Source organism: Bufo gargarizans, chromosome 4 (genome assembly GCF_014858855.1).
Source record: "Bufo gargarizans isolate SCDJY-AF-19 chromosome 4, ASM1485885v1, whole genome shotgun sequence".
Classification (NCBI taxonomy): Eukaryota; Metazoa; Chordata; class Amphibia; order Anura; family Bufonidae; genus Bufo; species Bufo gargarizans.
Window position 1 is genome coordinate 111,480,679 of NC_058083.1, and position 27,212 is coordinate 111,507,890.

Consider the following 27,212-nt stretch of genomic DNA (forward strand, 5'->3'; position numbering starts at 1 on the left):
AAGCCATTCTGTTGTTGATTTACTTCTATGCTTTGGGTTGTTGTCCTGTTGCAACACCCATCTTCTGTTGAGCTTCAGCTGGTGGACAGATGGCCTTAAGCTCTCCTGCAAAATGTCTTGATAAACTTGGGAATTCATTTTTCCTTCGATGATAGTAATCCGTCCAGGCCCTGATGCAGCAAAGCAGCCCCAAACCATGATGCCCCCACCTACCATACTTCACAGTTGGGATGAGGTTTTGATGTTGGTGTGCTGTGCCTCTTTTTCTCCACACATAGTGTTGTGTGTTTCTTCCAAACAACTCAACTTTGGTTTTTATCTGTCCACAGAATATTTTTGCCAGTACTGCTGTGGAACATCCAGGTGCTCTTGGCAAACTGTAAACATGCAGCAATGTTTTTTTTGGACAGCAGTGGCTTCCTCTGTGGTATCCTCCCATGAAATCCATTCTTGTTTAGTGTTTTACGTATCATAGATTCGCTAACAGGGATGTTAGCATATGCCAGAGAATTTTGTAAGTCTTTAGCTGACACTCTAGGATTCTTCTTCACCTCATTGAGCAGTTTGCGCTGTGCTCTTGCAGTCATCTTTACAGGACTGGCCACTCCTAGGGAGAGTAGCAGCAGTGCTGAACTTCTCATTTATAGACAATTTGTCTTACCATGGACTGATGAACAGCAAGGCTTTTGGGGATACTTTTATAACCCTTTCCAGCTTTATGCAAGTCAACAATTCTTAATCGTAGGTCTTCTGAGAGTTCTTTTGTGCGAGGCATCATTCACATCAGGCAATGCTTCTTGTGAAAAGCAAACCCAGAACTGGTGTGTGTTTTTTATAGGGCAGGGCAGCTGTAACCAACACCTCCAATCTCATCTCATTGATTGGACTCCGGTTAGCTGACACCTCACTCCAATTAGCTCTTGGAGATGTCATTAGTCTAGGAGTTCACATACTTTTTCCACCCGCACTGTGAATGTTTACACGGTGTGTTCAATAAAAACATGGTAACATTTAATTCTTTGTGTGTTATTAGTTTAAGCAGACTGTGATTGTCTATTGTTGTGACTTAGATGAAGATCAGATCACATTTTATGACCAATTTGTGCAGAAATCCATATGATTCCAAGGGGTTCACATACTTTTTCTTGCAACTGTACATATATATATATATATATATATATATATATATAAAATACAGGTAGAAAGGTGTGGGCAGCACAGCTATCTGGACGGTACGGTCGGAGTGCCAGCGGCTGAGGAGGCGATCCACCTCCAAGGATATAAAGGAGTAAAATCCACAGCACATCCAAGTTGTAAAAAGTAAAAGACGGCTTTATTCACCAGACACGTGACGTTTCGATCCGCTCAATGGGATCTTTTTCAAGCAGTCACTGCTTGAAAAAGATCCCATTGAGCGGATCGAAACGTCGCGTGTCTGGTGAATAAAGCCGTCTTTTACTTTTTACAACTTGGATGTGCTGTGGATTTTACTCCTTTATATATATATATATATATATATATATATATATATACCGTATTTTTCGCCCTATAAGACGCACCTAGGTTTTTGAGGCGGAAAATAAGAAAAAAAATATTTTCAACCAAAAGGTGTGCTTTTGGTGGGTTTGAACTAATGGCGGTCTGTGCATGACACTATTAAGGGGGATCTATGGATGGCATTATGATGGGGGGGTCTGTGGATGGCATTATGATGGTGGGGGGATCTGTGGATGGCATTATGATGGGGTGGTGGATCTGTGGATGACACTGCTATATGTGTCATCCACAGATCCCCCCATAACAGTCCCATCCACAGATCCCCCCATCATAATGCCATCCACAGAACCCCCCTCCCCCCCATCATTATCCCATTCACAGATTCCTAGGGAGGGACTGTAGTAGGCAGGGAGAGCGGCGGGGCCGTGCAGGCACTGTACTCTGGCCCCACCGCTCACTATGTACTTTATTATACGTAGTGTTAATCATCAGATCTAAACCCAATAATGATGTGCTCCCCCTGCGTACCGTACTTACCGGTACACGTCACGCTCCTGTAGTAAGCACTAGCAGCTAGCAGGCAGGCCGGGCGGCCGTAACTCACTGAGGTCACGTGCCTGCTCCGCCTACTTCATTTATAAAGTAGGCGGAGCAGGCACATGACCTCAGTGAGTTACGGCCGCCCAGCCTGCCTGCTAGCTGCTAGTGCTTACTACAGGAGCGTGACGTGTACTGGTAAGTACGGTACGCAGGGCGAGCGCATCATTATTGGGTTTAGATCTGATGATTAACACTACGTATAATACAGTACATACTGAGCTGCGGGGCTAGAGTACAGTGCCTGCACGACCCTGCCGCTCTCCCCGCCTACTACAGTCCCTCCTCACTAATACACCGCAGTCTGCGATGCTGCAGCATCGCAGACTGCGATGTAAATTGCCAGCATTCGCCCCATAAGATGCAGGGGCACTTTCCCCCCACTTTTTGGGGGGGAAAAGTGCGTCTTAAGGGGCAAAATTACGGTATATATATATATATATATATATATATATATATATACATATATATATATATGAATTAGCAGAAGGACCCAGCTTCGCTCGGGTATATTTTATCTATTTCATTTCACTTTATTTATTTCTGTGTGTCGTTAAAATATATTGACAGTATCCCCCATAACAGTGACCTCTACAATACCCCATCCCTTAACACTGACCCCCCTCACAGTGCCCCGCCACTTTAAAATGGGACCTCAACAGCAGCCCATCCCCTTAACTTTGACCTTCACAGCAGCCCGCACCTTTAACAGTAAGTTTCACAGCACCCTACTCCCTTGACAGTGACCTCCTCATGGGCCCACTCCCTTAACAGTGACCTCCACAGTACCCCGCTACCTTAACAGTGACCTCACAGCAGTTGCCCCTTTAATAGTGGCCCCTACCCCCTTAACAGTGAGCTACACAGTACCCTGCCCCTTTAACAGTTGCATCCACAGTGCCTGCCTCTTTAACAGTGACCTCCACAGCGACCGCCCCTTTAACAGTGACCTCGATAGTGCCTGCCCCTTTAGCAGTGACATCCACAGTGCCGGCCCCTTAAACAGTGACCTCCACAGTGCCCACCTCTTTAACAGTGACCTCTGCAGTGCCCGCCCCTTAAACCGTGACCTCCACAGTGCCCACCCCTTTAACAGTTACCTCCACAGTGCCCGCCCCTTTAACAGTTACCTCCACAGTGCCCACCCCTTTAACAGTGACCTCCACAGTGCCCTGCACCTTTAACAGTGACCTCTACAGCGCCCGCCTCTTTAACAGTGACCTCCACAGTGCCCGCCGCTTTAACAGTGACCTCAACAATGCTCGCCCGTTTAACAGTGACCTCCACAGCGCCCTGCCCCTTTAATGCTAGGGCTGCACGACGAAATGTTTCGCGCAACATTTTGTCTCAACAACTTTTATAATGGTAGGCTATGGTGTTGCACTGCGACATGCGACATGCTGCGACTGCAACACGACAGTTGCAAAAAATCCATCCAAGATGGATGTATGTAGCAGCGTAGTTGTGCCCTGTGTTTCATGTGACTTATTGTCGTCATGTAGCCCTAGCCTAAAGCTGACCTACAGCAGTGAAGAAAAATGGCTGGGTTGTTATGGAAACCTGGAGTAAAACTGTGTGTATGGCAGTTGGGATTTGAAGAGAAAGACTTGCAGGCTTGCATTGGCTAATGCAGGCAATTTTTTGGGAATATCTCAGGAACGGTACGTCCTAGAGAGCTGAGACTGGTCTAAAACCTTCCCAGACACCTGTGTACCTGTGTGCTAAATTTGGGGAAGATCGGTTCAGTCGTTTGGTCGCACATAAAGAACAGACAGAAACAAATTTCTATACAGTCCTGATCAAAAGTTTAAGACCACTTGAAAAATGGCAAAAAATCATATTTTATATTGTTGGATCTTAACAAGGTTCCAAGTAGAGCTTCAACATGCAACAAGAAGAAATGAGAGTGAGACAAAACATTTTTTGAGCATTCAATTTAATGAAAACAACGATTAAACTGAAACAAGCTGCTTTTCAGCTGATCCAAATTTTAGGACCACATGCCTTTAAAAGGCCAAATCTGTGCAAAGATGTGGATTCATTGTCATTTTCTGTCAGGTAGTCACCCGTTGTGATGGCAAAGGCAAAAAACTATCCCTTTTTGAACGTGGTCGGATTGTTGAACTGCATAAGCAGGGTCTCTCACAGCGCGCCATCGCTGCTGAGGTGGGACGCAGTAAGACAGTCATTTGGAATTTCTTAAATGATCCTGAGGGTTATGGAACAAAAAAGTAAAGTGGAAGATCCAAAAAAATTTCATCAGCACTGAGCCGGAGGATCCAATTGGCTGTCTGTCAAGACACTGGACGATCCTTGACCCAAATTAAGGCCCTTACTGGTGCTGACTGCAGCCCCATAACCATCAGACGGCATCTGAGACTGAAGGGGTTCAAAAACAAATGACGTCTTCAAAGACCTCGTCTCCTTGAACGCCACAGAACTGCTCGTTTGGACTTTGCAAGAGAGCACCAAACATGGGACATTCAAAGGTAGAAGAAAGTTTTATTCTCTGATGACAAAAAAATTTAAACCTTGATGGTCCTGATGGTTTCCATTACTGGCATGACAAGCAGATCCCACCTGAGATGTGTTCTACGCGCCACAGTGGAGGGGGCGCCATAATGGTCTGGGGTGCTTTTTCCTTCAGTGGAACAATGGAGCTTCAGGAAGTGCAGAGGCGTCAAACGGCCGCTGGCTATGTCCAGATGTTGTAGAGAGCATTCCTCATGACTGAGGGCCCTCTTCTGTGTGGTAACGACTGGGTTTTTCAACAGGACAACGCTACAGTACACAATGCCCGCAGGACAAGGGACTTCTTCCAGGAGAATAACATCCTGCGTGTTCCCCTGATCTAAATCCAATTGAGAACCTTTGGGGATGGAAGGCAAGGGAAGTTTACAAAAATGGACAACAGTTTCAGACAGTAGATGGCCTTCGTGCGGCTGTCTTCACCACTTGGAGAAATGTTCCCACTCACCTCATGGAAACGCTTGCATCAAGCATGCCGAAACTAATTTTTGAAGTGATAAACAATAACGGCGGAGCTACTCATTACTGAGTTCATGTTTGGAAGTTGTATTTCTGTTTTGGGGGGGTTTAGTTTTTTTTTTGGAGGTGTGGTCCTAAACATTTGATCAGCTGAAAAACAGCCTGTTTCAGTTTAATCGCTGTTTTCATTAAATTGAATGCTCAAAAAAAGTTTTGTCTCACTCCCATTTCTTCTTGTTGCATGTTGAAGCTCTACTTGGAACCTTGTTAAGATCCAGCCATGCTAAATATGATTTTTTGCCATTTTTCAAGTGGTCTTAAACTTTTGATCAGGACTGTATATAGAAGATACAGTATATATATATATACACACACATCTAATATATAAAGCTGAGTGTATGTGTGTGTGTGTGTATGTCCACTAAAGGAATCCGCACAGTCGCATTTACAATCACGAAATTTGGCACACAAGTACATCAGGTGTCCGGGAAGGTTAGACCGGGTCTCAGCTCTCTAGCATGTACAGTTCCTGAGATATTCCCAAAAAATGCAAATATGGCACATCACATGACCTACATTAGCCAATAGAAGCCTGCAGGTGTTTCTCTTCATATCCCAACTGCCATACACATGGTCACATGTCCCTTATCAGCCAATCAGGTCCTTAGTCTCCACATACACAGTTTTACACCAGGTTTCCATAACAACCCAGCCATTTTTCTTCACTGCTGTAGGTCAGCTTTAAAGGGGCAGGGTGCTGTGGATGACATTGTTAAGGGAGCGGAGTGCTGTGGAGGTCACAGTTAATGGCCATTCAGGCCACCCTCAAAAGAGGGGCTTAACAACCCCTCCCCCAGGTCCCGCTAAGCCATGTCCCCAACCCAGTTAGGCTACACCCCCTCCCACTCCACAGCTGACAGGGATTGAAAAAATGAAGGTAAAAATCAACTTCTGTCAGCTGCAGGGGTGGGAGGGAGGGTGACTTTCTCCCTGCAGCTCACGCTCAGACAGCACAGCGCTGCTGTCTGAGAGTGAGCTGTTTAAAAGGACATCCCTGTGTCCATCCAGGACCTGCGTCGGACGAAGGACAGGGAGTCTGAAAGCCGGACTATTCGGCCTAAAACCGGACCTCTGGCCACCCTAGGGGCAGGCTGCTGTGGAGGTCACAGTTAAGGGGATGGTCCGCTATGGAGGTAAGTGTTAAGGGGCAGATTGCTGTTGAGGCCACTGTTAAGGGGACGAGGTGTTGTGGAAATCACTGGTAAGAAGACTGGGTACTGTGGAGGTCACTAATAAAGGGGAGGCCGCTGTGGAGGTCACTGTTAAAGGGGAGGGTGCTGTGGAGGTCACTGTTAAAGAGGCAGTCACTGTTAAAGTAGGAGAGGATTGTGGAGGTCACTGTTAAGGGAGTGGAGTACAGTGGAGGTCACTGTTAAGGGAGCGGGGTACTGTGGCAGTAGTCACTGTTAAAGAGGCAGTCGCTGTGGAGGTCTCTGTTAAGGGAGCCGGGAATGGTAGAGGTCGGTTAAAGGGACTGTAACCTATGGTCAGTGTTAAGAAGTGGGTGCTTTAGAGGTCACTGTTAAGGCGGAGGACCCCTGTGGAGGTCACTGTCAAGGGGGTGGGCTGCTGTGGGACTCACTGTTAAAGGGGCAAGCTGCTGTGAAGGTCAAAGTTAAGGGGGTGGGCTGCTGTGGAGTTTCCATTTTATGGAAACGGGTCAGTGTCAGTGTTAAGGGGGGGCTGTGGAGGTCACTGTTAAGGGGCGGGGTGCTGTAGATGTCACTGTTATAGTGGATACTGTCGATATCTTTTAACGACACACATGAACATTAAGGTAAATAGATTAAATATACCCGTGCAAAGCTGGGTCCTTCAGCTAGTATATATATACTTTTTTGTATTTTTTTAATCTCTTACTCTTAAAGACATACTTGGAAAACATTACCTACAGCGCTACAAAACATACAGGGTAATACAGCGCCACATAATGTTTACATCCAGTGATGTGTACTCTGATTTAGGCCAGACCGCCATGATGATTTCTTTCAGTAATCTCTTGTTTCTGCAGAGTTTGTCAAACAGACATCTTAGTTTCGTACTTTTCCATCCTCCTCCCTACCTTCTCAACACCCCATCCTGCCACCTCTAATGCTGTGCCCACTGTGCTTCCCAATACTATACTACAGAAAATGCCCCTGAAAATACTATTACCACACAGATAGTTCACCTTCAATAATTATTGGCACAAAGTGCCCTAAAGAATAACTGTGCCCTGCAAATAGTGTCCCTGAAACTTATAATGTCCTCTAAAAATAATTGTGCTTAGCTGATACTGTGCCAGGGTGCCTCCCAATGTAACAGTCCTCCCAAAAGTCCCACCAATAGTGATAATTCTCTGCCAGGCGGTAACACTGCACCCACTAGTAATAATGTCCCTTATTTTATATTTATTTACAAAAAATGCCCCTTTATGTGCCAGTACAAAAAATGCTCCCTTAAAACGTGTGTCACTACAAAAAATGACCCCCTTTTAGTGCCCCCCAGTAGAACGGATGTCCCCATAGTGACCCTCTTGTAACCTGTTCCAGTACAAAAATGCTCCTCTTTAAAGCTGCAATATCTCTAAAATAATGACCCCCACCCCATTGTGGTCCAACAGCATGCTGCCAAATAAAAATAATAAACTCAAATACTTACGGTACCTCCATTCTGCTGTCAGCGATGAAGTGCAATACACAGACCTCTTTTAGTCTGTGCCCTGAGCTCTATGCAGCCCGGCTCGGGCGGAGCGATAATGATGACACCGGCCTCTGATTGGCTACAGGAACTAGGACTAAAGCCAATTAGAGGGAACAGTGTGTTGTGGAAAACAACTCAGAAAACGCAGTCTTCAGGAAGAATAAGGTTTATTGCGGCTAGCCGGGAGCATTAACAGCTTCAATCGCACAAGGGAAAATGCTCAAAGGGGGAGAGGCCCACACTCATCTTATACATAACCATCCTAAACCATACATACATGTCTTATCCTCATTGGATAGGTTAAACTCTCTCTAATACCCCATTGGATACATTCATGCATGGACAACGCATGCTTACTTCATGTTCTTCTTAGCCAACACCTGCTATCCATTACCAGTACTTTCTTCATCCTGTCTAATCTATAGCCCCTCACCCAAGTGAGTTCTACCGCCACCTTATGTACACACACATAAGATTTGGGAAAGTAGTGTTCGGCATAATACTATATATTTTTCATTTTCTCCTTCAAGTGGGCCAGGGAGACATCGCTCCTGTGGCCCATTGTGGCATTCAACTGTATTGCTGTCCTGATTACAGCGATGCAGTTGAATATGTAGAGATGAGTGTTTCTACAATGGAAACGCTCATTATCCATAGCCCTTTTGCTGCCCCCGTCTTGCCCCTACCTGGTGCTGCCTGAGGCAATTGCCTCACCTCGCCTCATTGGTGGTGCACCCCTGATTATATCTATCTCATCTTTCCATGTATCCTGTGTTGGACTACCTTGGGCCCACCAGAGGAAATTATAACCAGGACCCAACCCCCCATATTACCAATGAAGTCTAATAGATTTTCTTTCAAAGAAATAGACCAGGTACTGTGCAGCAGAGGGGTTAAACAGGGCAACAGAGGAACTGAGTAGGGCTCTTTTTTCCACATACTGGTGCTGATGATGGGCACAGTGGACAATTAGGACATCTGATCTCCGGCAACGGCTGTCATCACACTGTAATTGGACAGCAAACAAAATACGTATAGCAGCACATTGTTATACATGCAAACAAAAAAATGAGGGATTAGGGATTATTTTGGATTACAAGGGTACTATACTTACTAAACATGAAAAAAGATCAAATGTGTGTGTCGGGCCCATCTACCAACGTCAAGGTGGCTTCTGCAGATGGGTACCTAACACTAACTGAACTGCCTCTCCTGTGCCTAACCTAAGCCTACCATGTCACTGTAATTGGTCAGTCTGCAGTGAGATCTGATGAGGGACTGCCCTGTTACCAAGCTGCTCCGATATCAGAAACAGCTGAGCGTGACAGATGGCAGCCATGACATACCTGTATGTCTCAGTGCTTTAATGGGTTAAAGGGGTATTACAGTACAAAAAAACTTGTCCAGTATGTGGTGCAAGGCAAAAATCCCCTGTATATAGTAATTAAAGCGGAAAGTGTCAGCTTAAAGCGCATTTTTCTCACTCCCATCGATAGACAGTGTTATTCTAGTTCACAATACAGACAAGAATATGTATGAAATGTTCTATAATTTGAGGAATGGCCACATAGATATGCAAAAAACACAGCTGTTGGCATGGCCCGATAGAAATAAATAGGTCAGTCAGTGTGCTATGCACGGAAAATTCAGATAGCACATGGATTGATAATACTGTTGTGTGCATGGTGCCTGATATCCTGTAAATGAATGGGTCCGCAATTCCGTTCCGCAAAATGCAGAACAAAACTGCGGACGTGTGAATGGGGCCTAACTGACATTGCATATATCGCAGCCTGTCAGTTACTGTCATGGAAGGTGAATGCTGCCATTACATATAGAACAACATATTAAAGGGGTTATCCGTAATTTTGATATTGATGACATATCCTCATGATAGGCCATCAATATCAGATCTGTTAGGAGTGGAATATGAACATACATCATATAAAGGTATCGATACAAAAGTAATATAATATAAGCAAAATAGATACCATGTTGTTTTACATCTTTTGTTTGTCTATACATAAGAAAGTTGTTTTCCAAGTTGGTATGTGAATATTTGTATATATTTGTATTAGATAACATGTTAAAAGAAAATGTATAGAACTGTAAACCAAAGTAATGCTTCTACTTTAAATGATTTTCTGTAGTTTCCCACATAATCACTTTCTGGCCAAAAATGTAATGCTCTTGGCTTGCTGCCTACTGCCTAGTTCTGCATTTACTTGCAGGTCAAGCATACTGATCTCCCTTGAAGTTATAGGCGGCTGTAACTGGGAACTAATGTGAGAGGCTCAGCAATGAGGGGTCATGATAAGATGCACAAAAGCGTGAAGACATAAAGGGTGTGTGTGCTTTTTTGTGGTGTGGCTTAACCAGGGGCGTAGCTAGAAATGACTGGGCCCCATAGTAAAAAAAAATTATGGGCCCTTCTCCCGGATGTCCAACGCCCACATACCTCTCGGACCTCGCCACCACATCCGCAGCTCCTTATGCACTTGCGACAGTTACGCGTAGGACTGAGCACAGACAGTTGGTCACTGGCAATGCATTTGTGCCAGTGTAGGAAATGTATGAATCTAAATGTCTGTGTATTAAAGTAGGACTAGTCAGAACTGCCGCCCAGACTGCGGTATATGAAAGGGAGCTTGTCTGCACTGGGTTCGTGTGGCGAGCGGATGGACACAAGGCGCAATTCACAACCCAATTGTGGATACTAAGTATTTTTTATTTAGCAAAGACGACGCGTTTCGGGGTACACAGGACCCCTTTATCAAGTCTGTATCCTTGTCACCGTAGGCTTACTGAGGGGCACTCCTGTTGAAGTCCCTTTTCAAGGGAATAGCAGTCGGCACAGCTGAGGGATGCGGCCGGTGAGTGTCCTGGTGTAACAGCGCTTCTGCACGTGCTGTCATGGTAACCGATCAGAGCCCCAGCATTATACTGCTGGGACTCCGATTGGAACTGCCGCTGCCACCAATGTTGGGGGGGGGGAGGCCGCCCCTATCGTACACAGATGATTTATTTTTTATTTTTTAATCCTCAGGGCCCCCGGTGGCGTAGGGCCCTATAGCCATTGCTATGGCTGCTATAGCGATCCCTATGCCACTGGGCTTAACACATGGTGTTATTTGATACAAATGGTTTGATCATAGTTTACGTTTTGCAGCATTTTTAAACCTTTGCTGACGCAGCGATTTTCAGTTTTAAGGGCCCATTCACACATCCGTAGTGTATTGCGGGTCCGCAATACACCCGGCCGGCACCCATATAGAACTGCCTATTCTTGGCCCCATAGAGAATGAATGGATCCGCACCCGTTCCGCAATTTGCGGAACAGATGCGGACCCATTCTACGGACGTGTGACTGTACCCTTAGTGTTTTCGTTATTCGCTCCCTGCCGTCCCAGGGCCAGAATTTTTAAATTTTTCCATTCACATAGCCATATGAGGATGCACTTTCTAATGCCACCATTTAATATCGAATACAATGTAGTTGGAGGCGGAAATAACATTTCAAATGGGGTGAAATTCCCCAAAAATATCTGCCACAGTTTTACGTATTTTTTCTTTTGTTTGTTTGTTTTTTACGGCTTTCACTGTGCAATAAAACTGACTTGTGCTCTTAATTCTCCAGGTCAGTATGATTACGGCAATACCACATATGTATAGTTTTTCTTGTGTTTTAATACTGAAAAAATTTTATAAAAACTTTGGAAAACATACTTTTTTTTTCTTGTCATCTACTTATTCTGCCCCCCCATAACTTTTTAGTTATGTCCATGGAGATGTGTGAGGGCTCAGTTTTTGCAGGACGATCTGTAATTTATGCTAATACTATTTTGAGGTGTGTATGACTTTTTGATCACTTTTAATAAAAAATTTTTTAAAGCAAAGTGATGAAAAAATGGCAAGTCGGCTATTTTACATTTTTTTCCGTTACATCATTCACTGTATAAGATGTTTTTATTATTTTTAGTACTATGGACATTTTTAGACACGGCAATGCCAATGATGTTATTTTTTTAATTGTTTATTCTGGGTAAAGGGTGGTGATGAATTTTTATATTTTTAAAAACTTTTTTCCCTTTTTTTTTTTTTCCTTTTTGTTAGGCCCCCAATTAAACCCCAACTTGCAATCATTAGATTGCAATTTGTATAGAATAATGGAACTTACTCCATTATTCTATACAGAAATCACTGTATTACAGTTTAGTGCTGCCACCTGCTGGCCTGAACTGTAATATGCAAGTAATGAACCTGCAAGCCTTTTACAGGCTCAGGCTCATTACTGCATATGAACGTCTTCTCCGATCTCCACCCAGGGGAGGCATTCATTACCCGGAAGCACACACTTCTGGGTTTTAGCCCTCTCAGACACCGTGGTCACATTTGACCATGGCATCTGAGGGGGTAAATGTCCACGGTCGGCATTGCCACCGATTGCGGTCATTAGCCGTGGGTGTCTGCTGTATGAAACAGCAGGCACCTGGTGGTTATGGCACTCGCTTTTCTCCTGAGTGGGCACCATATTTAAAACCCTGACATCCACTGTACATGTATGGCGGATGTCGGGAAGGGGTTAAAAAAATAAAAAAACTTTTTCCATATTCTTCAGCAGCCAGTGGAATATAGGGGCAGGAAAACAGTCTGGAAATGCATGATTGGAACTATGGTTACCACCTTTCCCAACAGAAAATACTGGTCAAGTTTACATGGGTATAAAGGGGGGTCTTTTTGTGTCGTGGCTTTAAGGGCATCTATCAGCAGATTTGTACCTATGAAACTGGCTGACCTGTTACATGTGCTCTTGGCAGCTGAAGTCATCTGTGTTCCCATGTTCATATGTGCCCGCATTGGTGAGAAAAATAATGTTTTAATATATGCAAATGAAACTCTAGGAGCAACGGGGGCGTTGCATTTACATCTACAGGCTCTGCTCTCTCTGCAATTGCTGCACCCTCTGCACTTTGACTTTAAGAGAAGTCAGGGCCAGGTGTGAAGAAGACTTTACCCCTGCCGGGCCCTGGCAATCAAAGTACAGAAGGCGCAGCAGTTGCAGAGAGAGCAGAGCCTCTAGGAGCAATGGCATCGTCCCCAATTGCTCCTAGAGGCTTATTTGTATATATTAAAATATCATTTTTCTCAGCAATGCGGACACATATGTACATGGGACCAACACAGATGCCTTCAGCTGACAAGCGCACATGTAACAGGTCAGCCAGTGTCATAGGTACAAATCTGCTGACAGATGCCCTTTAACAAAGGGTGTAATTTGACACCAATGGTTTAGTTATATTTTGAGTTTTGCAGCTTTTTTTTTTTTAAGTAAATCTAAATTTTTCCAGTCTTTTTTTAAAATAAAATGCATCAAAAAATGATGTTGATTATAGGGGCAAGTCCTCATCTTCTCATTCCTTTTCTAGAACAAATACCCCTACGTATGACAATCAAAGAGCAAGTATGGGGGAATTGATTACATGCACAGAAGGCTGTGTTTGTCCTCTTTAAAATCCGTCTGTATTCCGGGTCCGGAATTTGCATGGATTTCGAATGATATACCATCTGTATTGTCATCAGTATCGATTCAGTAATTCATCCGGATTTACATACCTATTCCTTTCTGCCTGCATTTTTTATGCACTCCAATAGACTATAATTTGGAGGCAAATACGCACAAAACTAGGACATGTTGCCAATTTCAAATACTCATGGAAAATATACGCCCAAATAAATAGCCATATTATAAAACATTAGTAGTGGATAAAAAAGAAATATGAGATAAATATTAAATAGTGAAACGTGCTGTGATTCATCCAGTAAAATTCTGGGTTTCTATCGGAAGCCAGATGCAAATTGCGGATCCGCCAAACACGGATACCAGTCCTGTGCATTCTGCATTTTGCAGAATGTCCTGTACTCTATAGAACAGTCCTATCCTTTTCTGTAAAACTGACAAAAATAGGACATGTTCTATTTTTTTTCTGGTCCACAGAGCTAACATACGGATGCAGACAGCATCCATTAGAGTGAATGGGTCCACATCTGACCCACAAAAAATGCAAATTGCATGCGGAAACAAAATACGTTTGTGTGCATGAGCCATAAGAAATAATTTGTCTTGCTGATGATTTTGTTTATTCAGAATGTGCTACAAAGTGTAATGGTTGTTATACTGACATTTTTTCTTCCCTATTCTTTTGTAGACAGAATTTTGGTTTCACTATAAAGGTGAGTAAAATAATATCATTACTCAGCCAGTAGCTCTGCTAACTACAGGTCCCATGATGCTTTGGCCAGGAGCTGTGGCCAGATCACATTGACCGGTGAGCAGGATGCTGGAGAGCTTGTCTTTTTCTGTGCCTATCATGGAAGCCATTGCTGTGTAACTGCACCGTCACATTCGGCCTGATATTTTTATTATTCTGGATCCTACAAGAGACAGCAGTGGAATAATGCGTCATGATTATAGGTGATAATTCACATGAGACCCTATGGTTCTGATCAGAGTTTACATTTAGTTTACAGAGCCCAAATGGTCAATTTAAATTACATCTTGCTAAATTACTGTGGTTATACCCCATCTCAGCTGCCCTAATTCTGAGCAGTTTCTCTTGTGACGGTTTCTCTTTTTAATGTAATTACTGTAAAATCAAAGCTAAAGTCAAATGAACTGCATATGTCAGCTTTTTATAAAACCTTACCTTTTCTTGTGTGCTACAACTCCTGGAAAATACTGATTTTATCAAGGTGCCTCTTTAAGTGTGATGGAGTCTACATACCATAGCCCATTAATGTGAATGAGTTTGTATTAGAACCACTGCGTACTATTTACTGTTATTGACTATCTCTTTGTAGACCTCAGTCCATGTAAAGAGAATCCATGCCATAATGGGGGAATCTGCCAGCAGTATCACTATACTTACACATGCCTATGTCCACCACGCAATACTGGAAGGCACTGTGAAAATGGTGAGCAAATCAGTCACAGGTTGTGTAGCATTGATAGAAACACTACCCCTAAATAATAAAGGGTATTGCACTTAGTTGAAAGAGGAGCCTACTTGCCTTACTATTTCCCTTTTTAAAAGGGTGTGCCCCTGCACAGTCTGTCACTGCAAAGACAATGTCAGACTGTGTAGAGACACACCCCGAACTAGTAATACCCAGTTATCACTTTATCCATAAATGTCCAGTGGGAATAATAGAGGAATAGCATAACATAGAATGATAAGAAAAGGTACTCCAGAATTGTCATTTCATGTGCAATACAATTATTTACAAGAGCAAACATGTCAGGAGTGGTGACAGGTCCTTTTAAACCCGTTTGCTACCAACACCATACCTGGACAGCGCTGGAGCGATGTGCAAACATGGTGTGCAGCAGGCATCATGGCCGGTGGGTCTCCGCTGTTTCAAACCTGCAGCTAATGACCATGACCTGCAAGATCACGGTCATTAAAGCCTTTAGATGCCGTGATTAAGTGTTATCACGGCAGCTAAAGGGTGAAAACTCGGAAGCGCTTCTAACCAGAATCCCCTGTGGCCAATGATGCCGGTAACTGAATTCAATATGCTGGGTCTCTCTGAAGAGACCCAGGGTATTGAATCTGCAATTCGTATTATGGGCAGCAGGTGGCAGGCCAAAATATGAAATGAGCATTTCTGTACAAAGTATGGGTCTAAAATACCCATGATTGTTCAGAATTAAAAAAAATATGGGTTTTGCAGGCTCAAATACAAGCTTCAAAATCATTAAAAAAAAAAAAAAAAATATATATATATAAATCACTCACTTTCCATAGAATAAAAAAATAAATACATAAATAACAAAAAATATAAATATCATGAGTGTCACTGCATCCAAAAATGCCTGTACTATTAAAATATAAAAATATTTTTCTAATACGGCGAATGGCGTAACGGAAAAAGAGTCAAAATGGCCAATTTGCCACTTTTTCATCGCTTCTCTTACCCAAAAAACTTTTTATAAAATATGATCAAAAAGTCACACATACTCCAAAATGGTATCAATCAAAACTAAAGATTGTCCCTCAAAAATGAGCCCACACATAGCTCAGTAGATATAACTATAAAAAAGTTATGGGGGTCAAAATATGGTGTTGTTAGAAAAAATAAATTGTTTTCAAAGTTTCAATTTATTTTTACACTATTTAGACATAAAAAACCTATACATGTGTGGTATCATTGTAATTGGACTGACCCAGAAAATGAAGGGCACAGGTCAGTTTTGCCACAAAGGGAACACTGTGGAAACAAAACCCCCTCCCTACTAAATGGTGGTATTAAAAAGTGCAACTTGTTTCGCAAAAAATAAGCCCTTATACAGCTATGTGAATGGAAAAATAAAAATGTTATGGCTCAAGGAAGATAGGGGGAAAACAATGAAAATGCAAAAACGAAAAAGCCTCCGGCATCCTAAGAGTTAAAGGGGCTGGCCAGTAATTTAAAATAAAGTACTGTATATTCCTGCGTATAAGACTACTTTTTAACACATGAAAATCTTCTCAAAAGTTGGGGGTCGTCTTATACGCCGGGTATGGCGGGCGCTGCAGTGCCGGGACGCCCGAATTATCAACAGAGAGAGCCCGGGCTATTGCCTTGTATCCCCAGCAGCTGAGAGCTGCGATGTAACCCACGGCATATGCCCCCCCTGCGCTGTACCTTGTATACTGCCCCCTGCTCTGTACCTTGTATGCCTCCCCCCTGCTCTGTACCTTGTATGCTCCTTGTACCGCCATCCTCCCGCCGCTCGCATCTCGCTCCTACGCATGTGCGAGATTTCATGCGGCGAGCGTGGATACACGGGATCCTCACGGCCGCTCGCATCTCGCTCCTGCGCATGTGCGAGATCTCCGTGCGGCACATCTAAGTGCGGCGCAGATGTGCATATGTGAATGTGAATATGAAGAATAACATAACAAAAACATGTTCAGGGTATAGGTGGCACATGTTTAGGGTCTGGGAGGCAGGGAGGGAGGACAAGGAAGGTGGTGGGATGCAGGGATGGTGGTGATACCATGGGATGGCGGTGGTACCTTGGGATGGTGGTGGGATGCAGGGATGGCAGTGGTATCCAGGGATGGTGGTGGGATGCAGGGATGGTGGTGGGATGCAGGGATGGAAGTGGTACCCAGGGATGGTGGTGGGATTCAGGGATGGCAGAGGTACCCAGGGATGATGGTGGGATGCAGTAATGTACTGCTGTGTGTTGAAAAAGGGGTAGTCTTATACGGCGAGTATATCCCAAACTCTATATTTTCAGTGTAAAAGTTGGGGGTCGTCTTATACGCCGGCATATATGGTAATTAATGAAAAATAAAAAAAGGCTGAGAACAATTATTAAAAAAACACCCCGCTCACCTCAACATAACCATGCTGTTTCCATTCCAATACTTCCCGTGTACCCCACTAGTTTTTGTGCATGGCTATTAATTTCCATTCACTTTCTGAAAGATTGGGAAGGGGTGAGGATAAATGATACATACAGTACACACAACGTAAGGCTACTTTCACATCTGCGTTTTTGCTGGATCCGTCATGGATCAGCAAAAACGCTTCCGTTAGGACAATACACCCGGTTGCATTCGTTAGGAACAGATCCGGTTGTATTATCTCTAAAATAGCCATGATGGATCTGGTACTAAAACCATTGTAAGTCAATGACAGCCGGATCCGTTTTCTTTTGTGTCCGAGAAAACAGATCCTGCACCCTTGACTTACATTGTGTGTCATGCTGGATCCGTCTTGCTCCTCATCCGATGACGCATTCAAAAACGCCGCTTTCAGCGTTTTCCTGTCCGGCATTGGAACGCAACCAAACGGAACGGAATGCTTTCTGGAGCACTACGTTCCGTTTCGTTCCCCGTCTCATGGGGACAAAATTGAAACATTTTCCTCTGGTATTGAGATCCTATAACAGATCTTAATACCGAAAAGGAAAAGCGCAGATGTGAAAGTAGCCTAATTCAACTTGTTGCAAGCATCTCCTATATTCTCTTAAAGGGAACCTGTCACCAGGATTTGGGTATAGAGCTGAGGACATGGGTTGTTAGATGGCCGCTAGCACATCCTCAATACCCAGTCCCCATAGCTCTGTGTGCTTTATTGTGTAAAAAAAAAATAAACATTTTTTTTCATGCTCATGGTCTATCAACACCACATTTATAGGCCATGTTGGAAGATTATACTTGGTTAGAAAATAATTAATGTAGCTATTGCTTTCTATGGGCCAAACCTATTCCTAACGATGTACTTTAGACATACTGTTGGCAGCTGTATGACATACAAGTCATGTCTGACAGTATAATTTTTAGTTTCAAAAGATATTTATTGGATTTTAAAGCAATGAACGTCGGCAACATACTGCCAATACACCCCACGCAGGGGGATATACACAAAAGATAGAAACAGGATATAACAAACAATAAAGATCAGAACAGCTGATCTAATATCTAGTTAAATATACAGGCCGCGATATAGTCAGAGTCGATATATTCCTAAGTGACTTTGTATGATTTTTAACACTTATCACAGCTGAACATAATAGTGCAAATCTGGAACAGCATAGTACGATATCCAGGGAGACCATATTTTTTTAAAAATATATTACCGCATCCATACGAATAGTTGTATGACAGTATAATTTTTAATATAAGGAAGGGGGAGTTTATCTCAACTGTATGCCTAAAATATGATCTGAATACAACAAAATGTATTGATAAAATATGAATAACTGAAAAATTGCTTTCACTGTAGTGCGGTATGAGTGCTGGTATAACAATGGAGGGTGCTGGCAGTACTGCACAGACACAGCGCGGGCACTTAGTGTAACCTGCTCCTGTGCACAAGGGTATACCCTAGAGGAAGATGGGAAGAAATGTGCCAAATTTGGTAAGCTGCATCTTTTCTTTTACTTGGGTACAAGAATGACTACCGCTTAATCCACCATCAACTTTCTTTTTCTTTTTTCAAGCGCACTAAACATACATGACTAAATTGTGACTGCACATTGTCATTTTAACATAGTACTTCTACTGCATGACCTACTGACAGAAACAGTCAACTCAAAGTTAGGGCCCTTGCACATGACCGTATGTCCACCGAGACCGTATGCCCACGATGTGCTGCCCGGACACAGGAATTGCGGACCCGCACTTCCGGGTCCGCAATTCCGTTCCTGAAAAAAATAGAACATGTCCTATTCTTGTCCGCAATTGCAGACAAGAATAGGCATATTCTATTAGTGCCGGCAATGTGCGGTCCGCAAAATGCGGAACGCACATTGCTGCTGTCCGTGTTTTGCGGATCCGCGGACGTGTGAATGGATCCTTAGGTTGTAATATGATGCTCATTGGCTAATTGACTGAAAGGGATCATGTGGCTTCAAAGCACCTTACCAAGAATGACCAGTTTGTGAATCTGTTCAGTGAGTGCACTAGAACAGCTAGGGGGTCATTTATTATATTGAAATACGCCTATATTAGGCATATTTCAGGTGCAATTGGCGGCGCCAGGTCTTAAAAAAAGTGGGTGTGTATTAGGCTTAAAAAATAGTCTAAATGTAAGCCAGCTAGGAAGTTGTCTTACATTTAGACTGGCGCAGGATGCGCCAAATTAATAGAGACCTGCGCCTCTTCAGAACTTTGCCACCGCCACATATAGGGGTTATTAGGACCGGCCTCTAAAATGCCAGTCTTAATAAATGACCCCCCAAGTATATGTCATGACAGTCGGACTTTGAACAGCCAGATGCGTTCATTGCGCTTATTTTCAATGTAATCCCCATATTATAGATCCAGTGATGTTTTTGAGAAATCTGTGGCCACTTTAAGTAAACATAGATTTCATCTGCAAATGGTTAGGCCCCATTCACACTTACATTTGAATTCTGGTAGCCTGATTCTGCTGAGGATCAGGCTACCGGAGCTCACCATATCCGGCATTGCCAGTTACAACCATGTACTGCTGGATCCTCATTGACTATAAGGGGATGCAATGGTGATCCAGTCGCCTTTCCGGTAATAAAGGGGTTCTCCAGGAATTAAAAACAATGAAAATACTTAAATATTACTTTATTATAAATATATTCCCAAATACCCTTCATTAATTTTAATGGCTCATTTTATCTAGGGAGCAATCATTAGGAGAAATAAAATGGCAATCGTCCTATTAGTGCACACAAAGCCTGTCCTAAATCACACAGCAGGACAAGTTACTTCAGAACACTTAGGTAATGAGCTGCCTCATCCGCCTCTCCTACTTGTCAGGGATTATGATCCTGCATACAGTTTAATATGATCTTCAGCTGAATCTCTGTGGGAATAGAGTTCATGAAGAGACATTAAGCACAGAGAGGACAGCCTGTGGTAATGGAGACTGCATACAAGAGCTGCTGATCATTAGCCTCATCCTCAGCTCCTCTCTGTATTTCATGTCCTCCTCCATGAACTCCATTCCTACAGAGATTCATTGTATCATCTGTATTCAGGATCATAATCCCTGTCAAGTAGAGCAGAGAGGAGGATAATGCAGCTCTTTACCTCAGTGTTGTGAAGTAATTTGTCCTCCTGTGTGATTAGGACAGGTTTTGTGTGAACTAATAGGCGGCCATTTTATTTCCCCTGATGACTACTCCCTAGACAAAACGAGCCATTATAACTAATGAAAGATATTTGGGAATATATTTATAATCAAGTAATATTTAAGTATTTTCATTTTCTCAATTCCCGGAGAACCCCTTTAATGCTGGGTTTTGAACGGACAAATACCACTGCATGCGGTGGATTTTGTCCAACTGGCATTTATGCCGGAACAGCCCGTTGGATCAGACTACCGGATTTACAGTGCTACTGTGAACATAGTTTAAGGTTACAACCACAAGGTTAGCTTTCATTATGAAGTTTTGGAAGACAAAATCAGGAGTGAATTTCCAAAAAGAGGAAAAGTTGTATCTGTTCTGTATACTTTCTTTCCTTTTATGATCTATTTCTAATTTTGTCTTCCAAAACTGCTTGCAGAAACCTGACTGTGTGGCCATACCCTTAAAGGGAACAAAAACACCTGGAGAATCACGCTCACACATGTGGTTTCCACACTGCACACGCTCATGTGAAACAGTCCTTAAGGTGCCTTGTAATTCAGTTAGTAATACCACAAATCTATTAGCAATAATCCATGTTTCCTTTTCACCTCCAGCTCGTTTCCCGTGTGGACTCACAACCAGTTCACCACGTTCAATGCTAGGTCAGCAGGAAGTCATTGGTCGTTCCAATTTGGATTTTCATGAAAATGAGAATTCCTTTTCCAATTCTACAGCTGCCATAACCCCTACAAGCAGTCTAAATTACAATATAGAGATGCAACAGAAAGGGGTGTCGGAGTGGTTGCAAACATCTGACAGATATGTACAGAATGACACTTCTCATAATGTTACTGGAATAGACAGTAAGAACATTACTACAGGAGGTGAGGATGGGAATGGAACGACTTGGTATGATGACTTCATTGGGAGAATTCTGTACGGTAAAGGCCAGTCAGAAAATAATCGGATTGTTGGCGGGATGCGCTGTGAGCAAGGACAATGCCCCTGGCAGGTATGTGGACATAGTGATTCTTTTATTAACAATATTTTATAAAACACTGAAACATTGCTTATGGTTTGGTAAGAAACACACAAATATAATATAGGCTGAAAATAACAAAACATTTAGGGGGACATTTATCAAGAAAGATCGCCATTTACTTTTCCAGTCTTGATTCCTGCTGTGCTGGCCTGGGCCTGGGCCTGCTATGCCATACCCTCCCTGCTCTCATCACCTTCTAAAAAGTTGCATGAAGGGGGAAAACATTCACAGTACCGACTATAACCCGTCGGAGGGTAGTATATCTTGTGATGGTCTTCAAGTGAAATATATTCACAGAAAGCCTTTATTCATGTTAATCAAATAAAATTGCCCCAAATAGACCATAAGTTAGCAAAAATAAACAAATATCACACACAAAAGGAGAAAGAAAAAATGTAATGCAAAATCAATGCTCCTAGTGGACAATGTAGTTGTGTAGTGGACAATGTAGTTGACAGGATCTCATAGGGTAGCTAGTACTTGAATAGTCTTTCCCTATCAATGACCCTATTCTTCTATATGCCCTGCCTACAACAGAAGGGGCGCCCTGATAGGGGCGATCCCGTATCAGGAACCTCCTGGGGACCCTAGGAAAGCCCTGACCGGGGAGTGTAGAACAAATTACTGATGGCTAGCCTAAACTTTACCATTCAACAGAAACGTACTAAAAAAAATTAACAATAACACACATAGTGAGTTAAGATTATGTATCAACTCCCATATGACTAAGATGCAATCCACAATAATGAATATAGTACCACAATACTAATGATATTCAAATAATGCGATGTGTGGAATCACCACTTCCCTGACCCAACGCGTTTCACCTGATTCTTTGTGGGGCTCTTCAGGGGACACTAAACAAAGATTGTGGAAAATATTCCCAATCGCTACAAATGCTAAATCAGCACATGAGCATATTATAAGCCTAGAGTTGAAAAAAGACCCCTCCTATATACATATGTGATCTCTACTTGCGTGTCCAGGGGCGGTAATCATACATACGATGCCCCGCCAGCTGGGTGTCACATATTGGCATAGCCCTATATGAGAGGCACCTGCTACAATGAAAAATACAAACTAAACCTCCAAGAATGAAAATACATTAATTAAACATCAGTATAGATACAATATTAATCTCCCAATTTAAACGCTACCCACCTATATAGAATTTCCTAGGAGGGCAAGGGAGCGGATGACCCTAATGAGAGGCAGCAGCAGCGCCCCAACGATGTTGCTATGATGGCGCTGGTGTCCTGGCGTCATCTGATGCCACTTAGTGCCGCGTATATTTAAAGATCTGGGATGTGACGTATGTGGTCACGTAGTCGGAGCTGCGACCTATCGGAGCCGCCATTCCGTTGTAGGCAGGGCATATAGAAGAATAGGGTCATTGATAGGGAAAGACTATTCAAGTACTACTTACCCTATGAGATCCTGTTACTACATTGTCCACTAGGAGCATTGATTTTGCATTACATTTTTCTTTCTCCTTTTGTGTGTGATATTTGTTTATTTTTGCAAACTTATGGTCTAGATGGGGCAATATTTTTTTATTAACATAAATAAAGATGAAGGGGAAAAAGTCATAAATTTTGCTGCGAAAAACAACATGCAACAAATTTTGTGACTTTATTTTACACCCCAAAAGTGAAGTACGGTATATAGCATAGTAAATCTCCCCCTTACTGCATCTAAATCACATTATCACATTCAAAACCATCCTAAAAAATAAGAAAAAACAAATCCATGTGCTGTTTTAAAAAATTTAGAATGTTTTTTGGGGACAACTCCTTCAGTGAGTTGTGAATACATACAAGTTCTCTCCCTTCAGCACCTCAAAATGTGCAGGTCCCTCCCTACAGGGCTTTGTGTTATTCTTGAAATGCAATAAATGGAAACAAAATAATGCAGACATTTTTATCAGACCTTTATATAAAAATCTTTTTGTCCAGTATTTATGAACTGGGTGGGAGGGGGTAACATCCATTTCCACACCCTTACATAGTTAGTGGTTTTACTCTGGTGTTAGAGCATCAGGGGGAAAATACTGCATATAATAGGTGAGTTGTGAAGTGTTTCTAGATTGCGGACTTGTATTATATCTGTCTACCTTCATGTTGCCCCTTTAAGGTTATGATTCGCACTGCTCGAGGGACAGACTTCTGCAGCGGGAGCCTGATTAGCCAACGTTGGGTACTGTCTGCTGCCCACTGCTTTGAAGGCATTGACCCACATCATGTCACTATTGGTAAGTTGTCCTCATGATATACTGTGTAGCATATCTGAAGAAACTGCCAGTCAGGTAGTTCTTAAAAACAGCTACATATCATTATAGTGAGTCCTCTCAATAACTATGTTGTGTGCTCTTAAAGGGAACCTGTCACGTTGAACATGGTGCCTGAGCTGAAGGCAGCAGGTTATAGAGCAGGAGGAGCTGAGCAGATTGATATATAGTTTTATGGGAAAAGATTCAGTATAAATTAGATTTCATTCATTTAACTTTCAGCTCAGTCTAAGCTTTGATGTCAAGGAGGTGGTCCTGTCAGTTATTGACAGCCTTCTCGCAATGACTGTGTATACAGAGATAGCTGTCAATCACTGATAGGACCTCCTCCTTGTCCAGAATGAGCAGGGATTTAAATGAATAAAGTACATGTTTTACTGAATCTTTTCCCATAAAACTATATATTAATTTACTCAGCTCCTCCTGCTCTATAACATGCTTGGGCAGACTAGATGGGCCAAATGGTTCTTATCTGCCGACACATTCTTTGTTTCTATGTTTCTATGCTGCCTGCAGACTGCACTGCGTTTTTAAAGTGACATGTTCCCTTTAGGTGTAGGCTTACACTTAGAAATATTTGAGAATTATATACCTATTATCAGACTTGCTCGTAGGGCAGGCATCCTCAAACTGCAGCCCTCCAGCTGTTGCAAAACTACAACTCCCAGCATGCTCGAACAGCCTACGGGTATTAGCCTACAGCAGGGCATTGTGGGAGTTGTAGTTTTACAACAGCTGGAGAGCCGCAGTTTGAGGATGCCTGATGTAGGAGGTTGTCATAAGAGCAGAATGGGCACAGGAATATACCATTCACCACAGGAGAGTGTGGAAAAATAGTCCAAAGGTAACAGAAAGTTGCCCACGATAGCTTAACTGTAGTAGTCATTTTGTTATACACCATTGTAAGGTGGAAGCAGTGATCTATGTATAACCACATATATCGGATTTCTGAGACACATTAAAGGGACAAGTATCTTTCAGAAGTGACAGTGAGAAGAGAGGCAGACAAGCTACAAAAGTAGCAATGTTACATACTATAGATGTGATATGTATTGTCCTTAAAAGGAACCTGTCACCATAAAAACAGCTATTGTCACAGAAGGTGTACAGAAAACTAGAAGACACAAAAATGAAGATCCGACTGACTGGATTCAAAACTAAGGAACAAAAGGGAGAGCCCTGCATCAGACCTGGCTCTCTCCCTAACTGCTCAGCCTATGCAAAAATCCCAATGGTATAACACCTGAACACCATATAATAGTGAGGGGACACGACCACCGGCTCCCTACACTAGATACGGAGGGAGTCAGGGTCACCTGGGATCCAGCAAACAGGAAAACACAAATGAACGAACAAAACGTATCTGTAGAAGACTCAGTAGTAGGATCAGCATGCACACACTCCAGGAAGTAATATAAACCACAAAGTGATGCAGTATGGGGAGGGATTTAAAGGCATGCAATCAGTGCAACTACATGACAGCTGAGAGAGGATAACGAGATGAGAAAATGAAAGCAAAACAAAAAGGAACCTCAAGGAGGAGGTTCTGAAGGACGTCTGTCAGAGCTTCTCAGATGTCTGGTGGTGACAGCTATCTCCATATACACAGCCATGGAGGGAAGGCTTTCAATTACTAATAGGTGACATTTTCCCACTAAACTATATATCAATCTGCTCTATAACATGCTGCCTGCAGCTCAGGCGCCATGTTTAACGTGACAGGTTCCCTTTGAAGCGATTTTCTGGGACTCAAAATCTATTTATCTAGGATATATCATCAATATCAGATTGGAGGGATGGACTGGGAACTTAAAGTGGAATTGGAAAAAACTAAAATTGGCCCCATGTTGTAGGGGTGTACATGTTTACAGAAGACTGGGCAACACAACTAGGCAGGGCCAACTCACATAGATAGACAGGGACAAAAGAATTAGGTGGGGCCTGCAATACCAGAGTGCAGCACCAAATACTGCCCCAGCAGAACCAAATACCACAGTGTAGCACAAAATACTGCCGTCCTCGCCACAATATTCAACTGTATAACCATCCTGAGAACGTGACACATTTGAGTTCAGGAGGGCACCTACTATCATTGGTCAGGTGCATAAGTACCTGATGCATTAATGCTGAGAGCCTCAGATGATAATATCCCTGGCTGATGGCGGACGGCAGAAATTTCCCTGTATGGTCTATGGCTAGTCCGCCCCTCCATGGCATCCCCACAGTCAACAGTTTCAGACAGCCACCAGAAATTATACAGTGGACCGAAGCATCCATCTACTGTATAGTTTCCAGCCCCAGGTTACTGCAGAGAAGCTCAGCTCCAGCTTACTGCCTAAAACAGCTCATCATAGGGGTGACAGACCCCCACCGATCTGATATTGTGGAGATAGGTCATCAATAGCTAAGTCCCACAATACCCCTTTAAAGGGGTTCTCTGGGACTTAAGAAAATTAAAATACAAAAATATTATTTTATTATAAATATATCCCCAAATACATTTCATTAGCTATAATGGCTCATTTTGTCTAGGGAGAAATCATTAGGAGAAATGTAATGGCTGCCGTCCTATTAGTCCACACAAAACCTGTCCTAATCACACAGAACTGAGCTAAAGAGCTGCCTTATCCTCCTCTCTGCTGGCCAGGAATTCTGAATACAGTTTAATATGAGCTTCAGATGAATCTCTGTAGAAATAGAATTCATGAGGAGACATGAAGTACAGAGAGGAGTTTGTGATGTGGCTGATGAGCAGCAGCACTTGTATGCTGTCTCCATTACCACAGTCCCACATTACCACAGTCTGTCCTGTCCGTCCTCCTCATGCTCTCTATTCCTACAGAGATCCAGCTGAAGATCTTATCATCTGTATTCAGGATCATAATCCCTGACAAGAAGAGCAGATAGGAGGATGAGGCATCGCTTTACCTCAGTGATGTGAAGTAACTTGTCCTGCTGTGTGATTAGGACAGGTTTTGTGTGTACTAATAGGACGGTGGCCATTTTATTTCTCCTGATGATTGCTCCCTAGACATAATGAGCCATTATAACAAATGAAACGTATTTGGTAATATATTTAAAATAAAGTAATATTTAAGTTTTTTTAAGGCTTCATTCACACGTCCGCAAAATGGGTACGCATCCGTTACGCAATTTTGCTGAACGGGTGTAGACCCATCCATTTTCAATAGGGCCGCAAAAGATGCGGACAGCACACCATGTGCTGTCCGCATCTGCACTTCCGTTCAGTGGCCCCACAAAAAAATAGAACATGTCCTACTCTTCTCCGCAGCCACGACAAGAAAAGGCATTTCTATCAAAGTGCCAGCCACATGGTATGGAACGCACATGGCCGGTGTCCGTGTTTTGCAGATCCGCAATTTGTGGACCGCAAAACAGTTGCGGACATGTGAATGGACCCTAATTCCCAGAGTACACCTTTAAAGAAAACTTTG

At 42.9% G+C, this 27,212-nt stretch overlaps 1 protein-coding gene across 1 annotated transcript in view; it reads left to right on the top strand.

Annotated features, from left to right (window-relative positions):
• Positions 1-27,212, top strand: part of LOC122935003 (coagulation factor VII-like) — a 63,727-nt gene that overhangs the window by 33,848 nt on the left and 2,667 nt on the right. Inside the window, exons 4-8 of the mRNA XM_044290714.1 lie at positions 14,031-14,055; positions 14,683-14,796; positions 18,604-18,738; positions 21,043-21,440; positions 23,604-23,721. Of these exons, the coding sequence (XP_044146649.1) occupies positions 14,031-14,055; positions 14,683-14,796; positions 18,604-18,738; positions 21,043-21,440; positions 23,604-23,721 (790 nt within the window). The remainder of the gene's footprint in view (positions 1-14,030; positions 14,056-14,682; positions 14,797-18,603; positions 18,739-21,042; positions 21,441-23,603; positions 23,722-27,212) is intronic.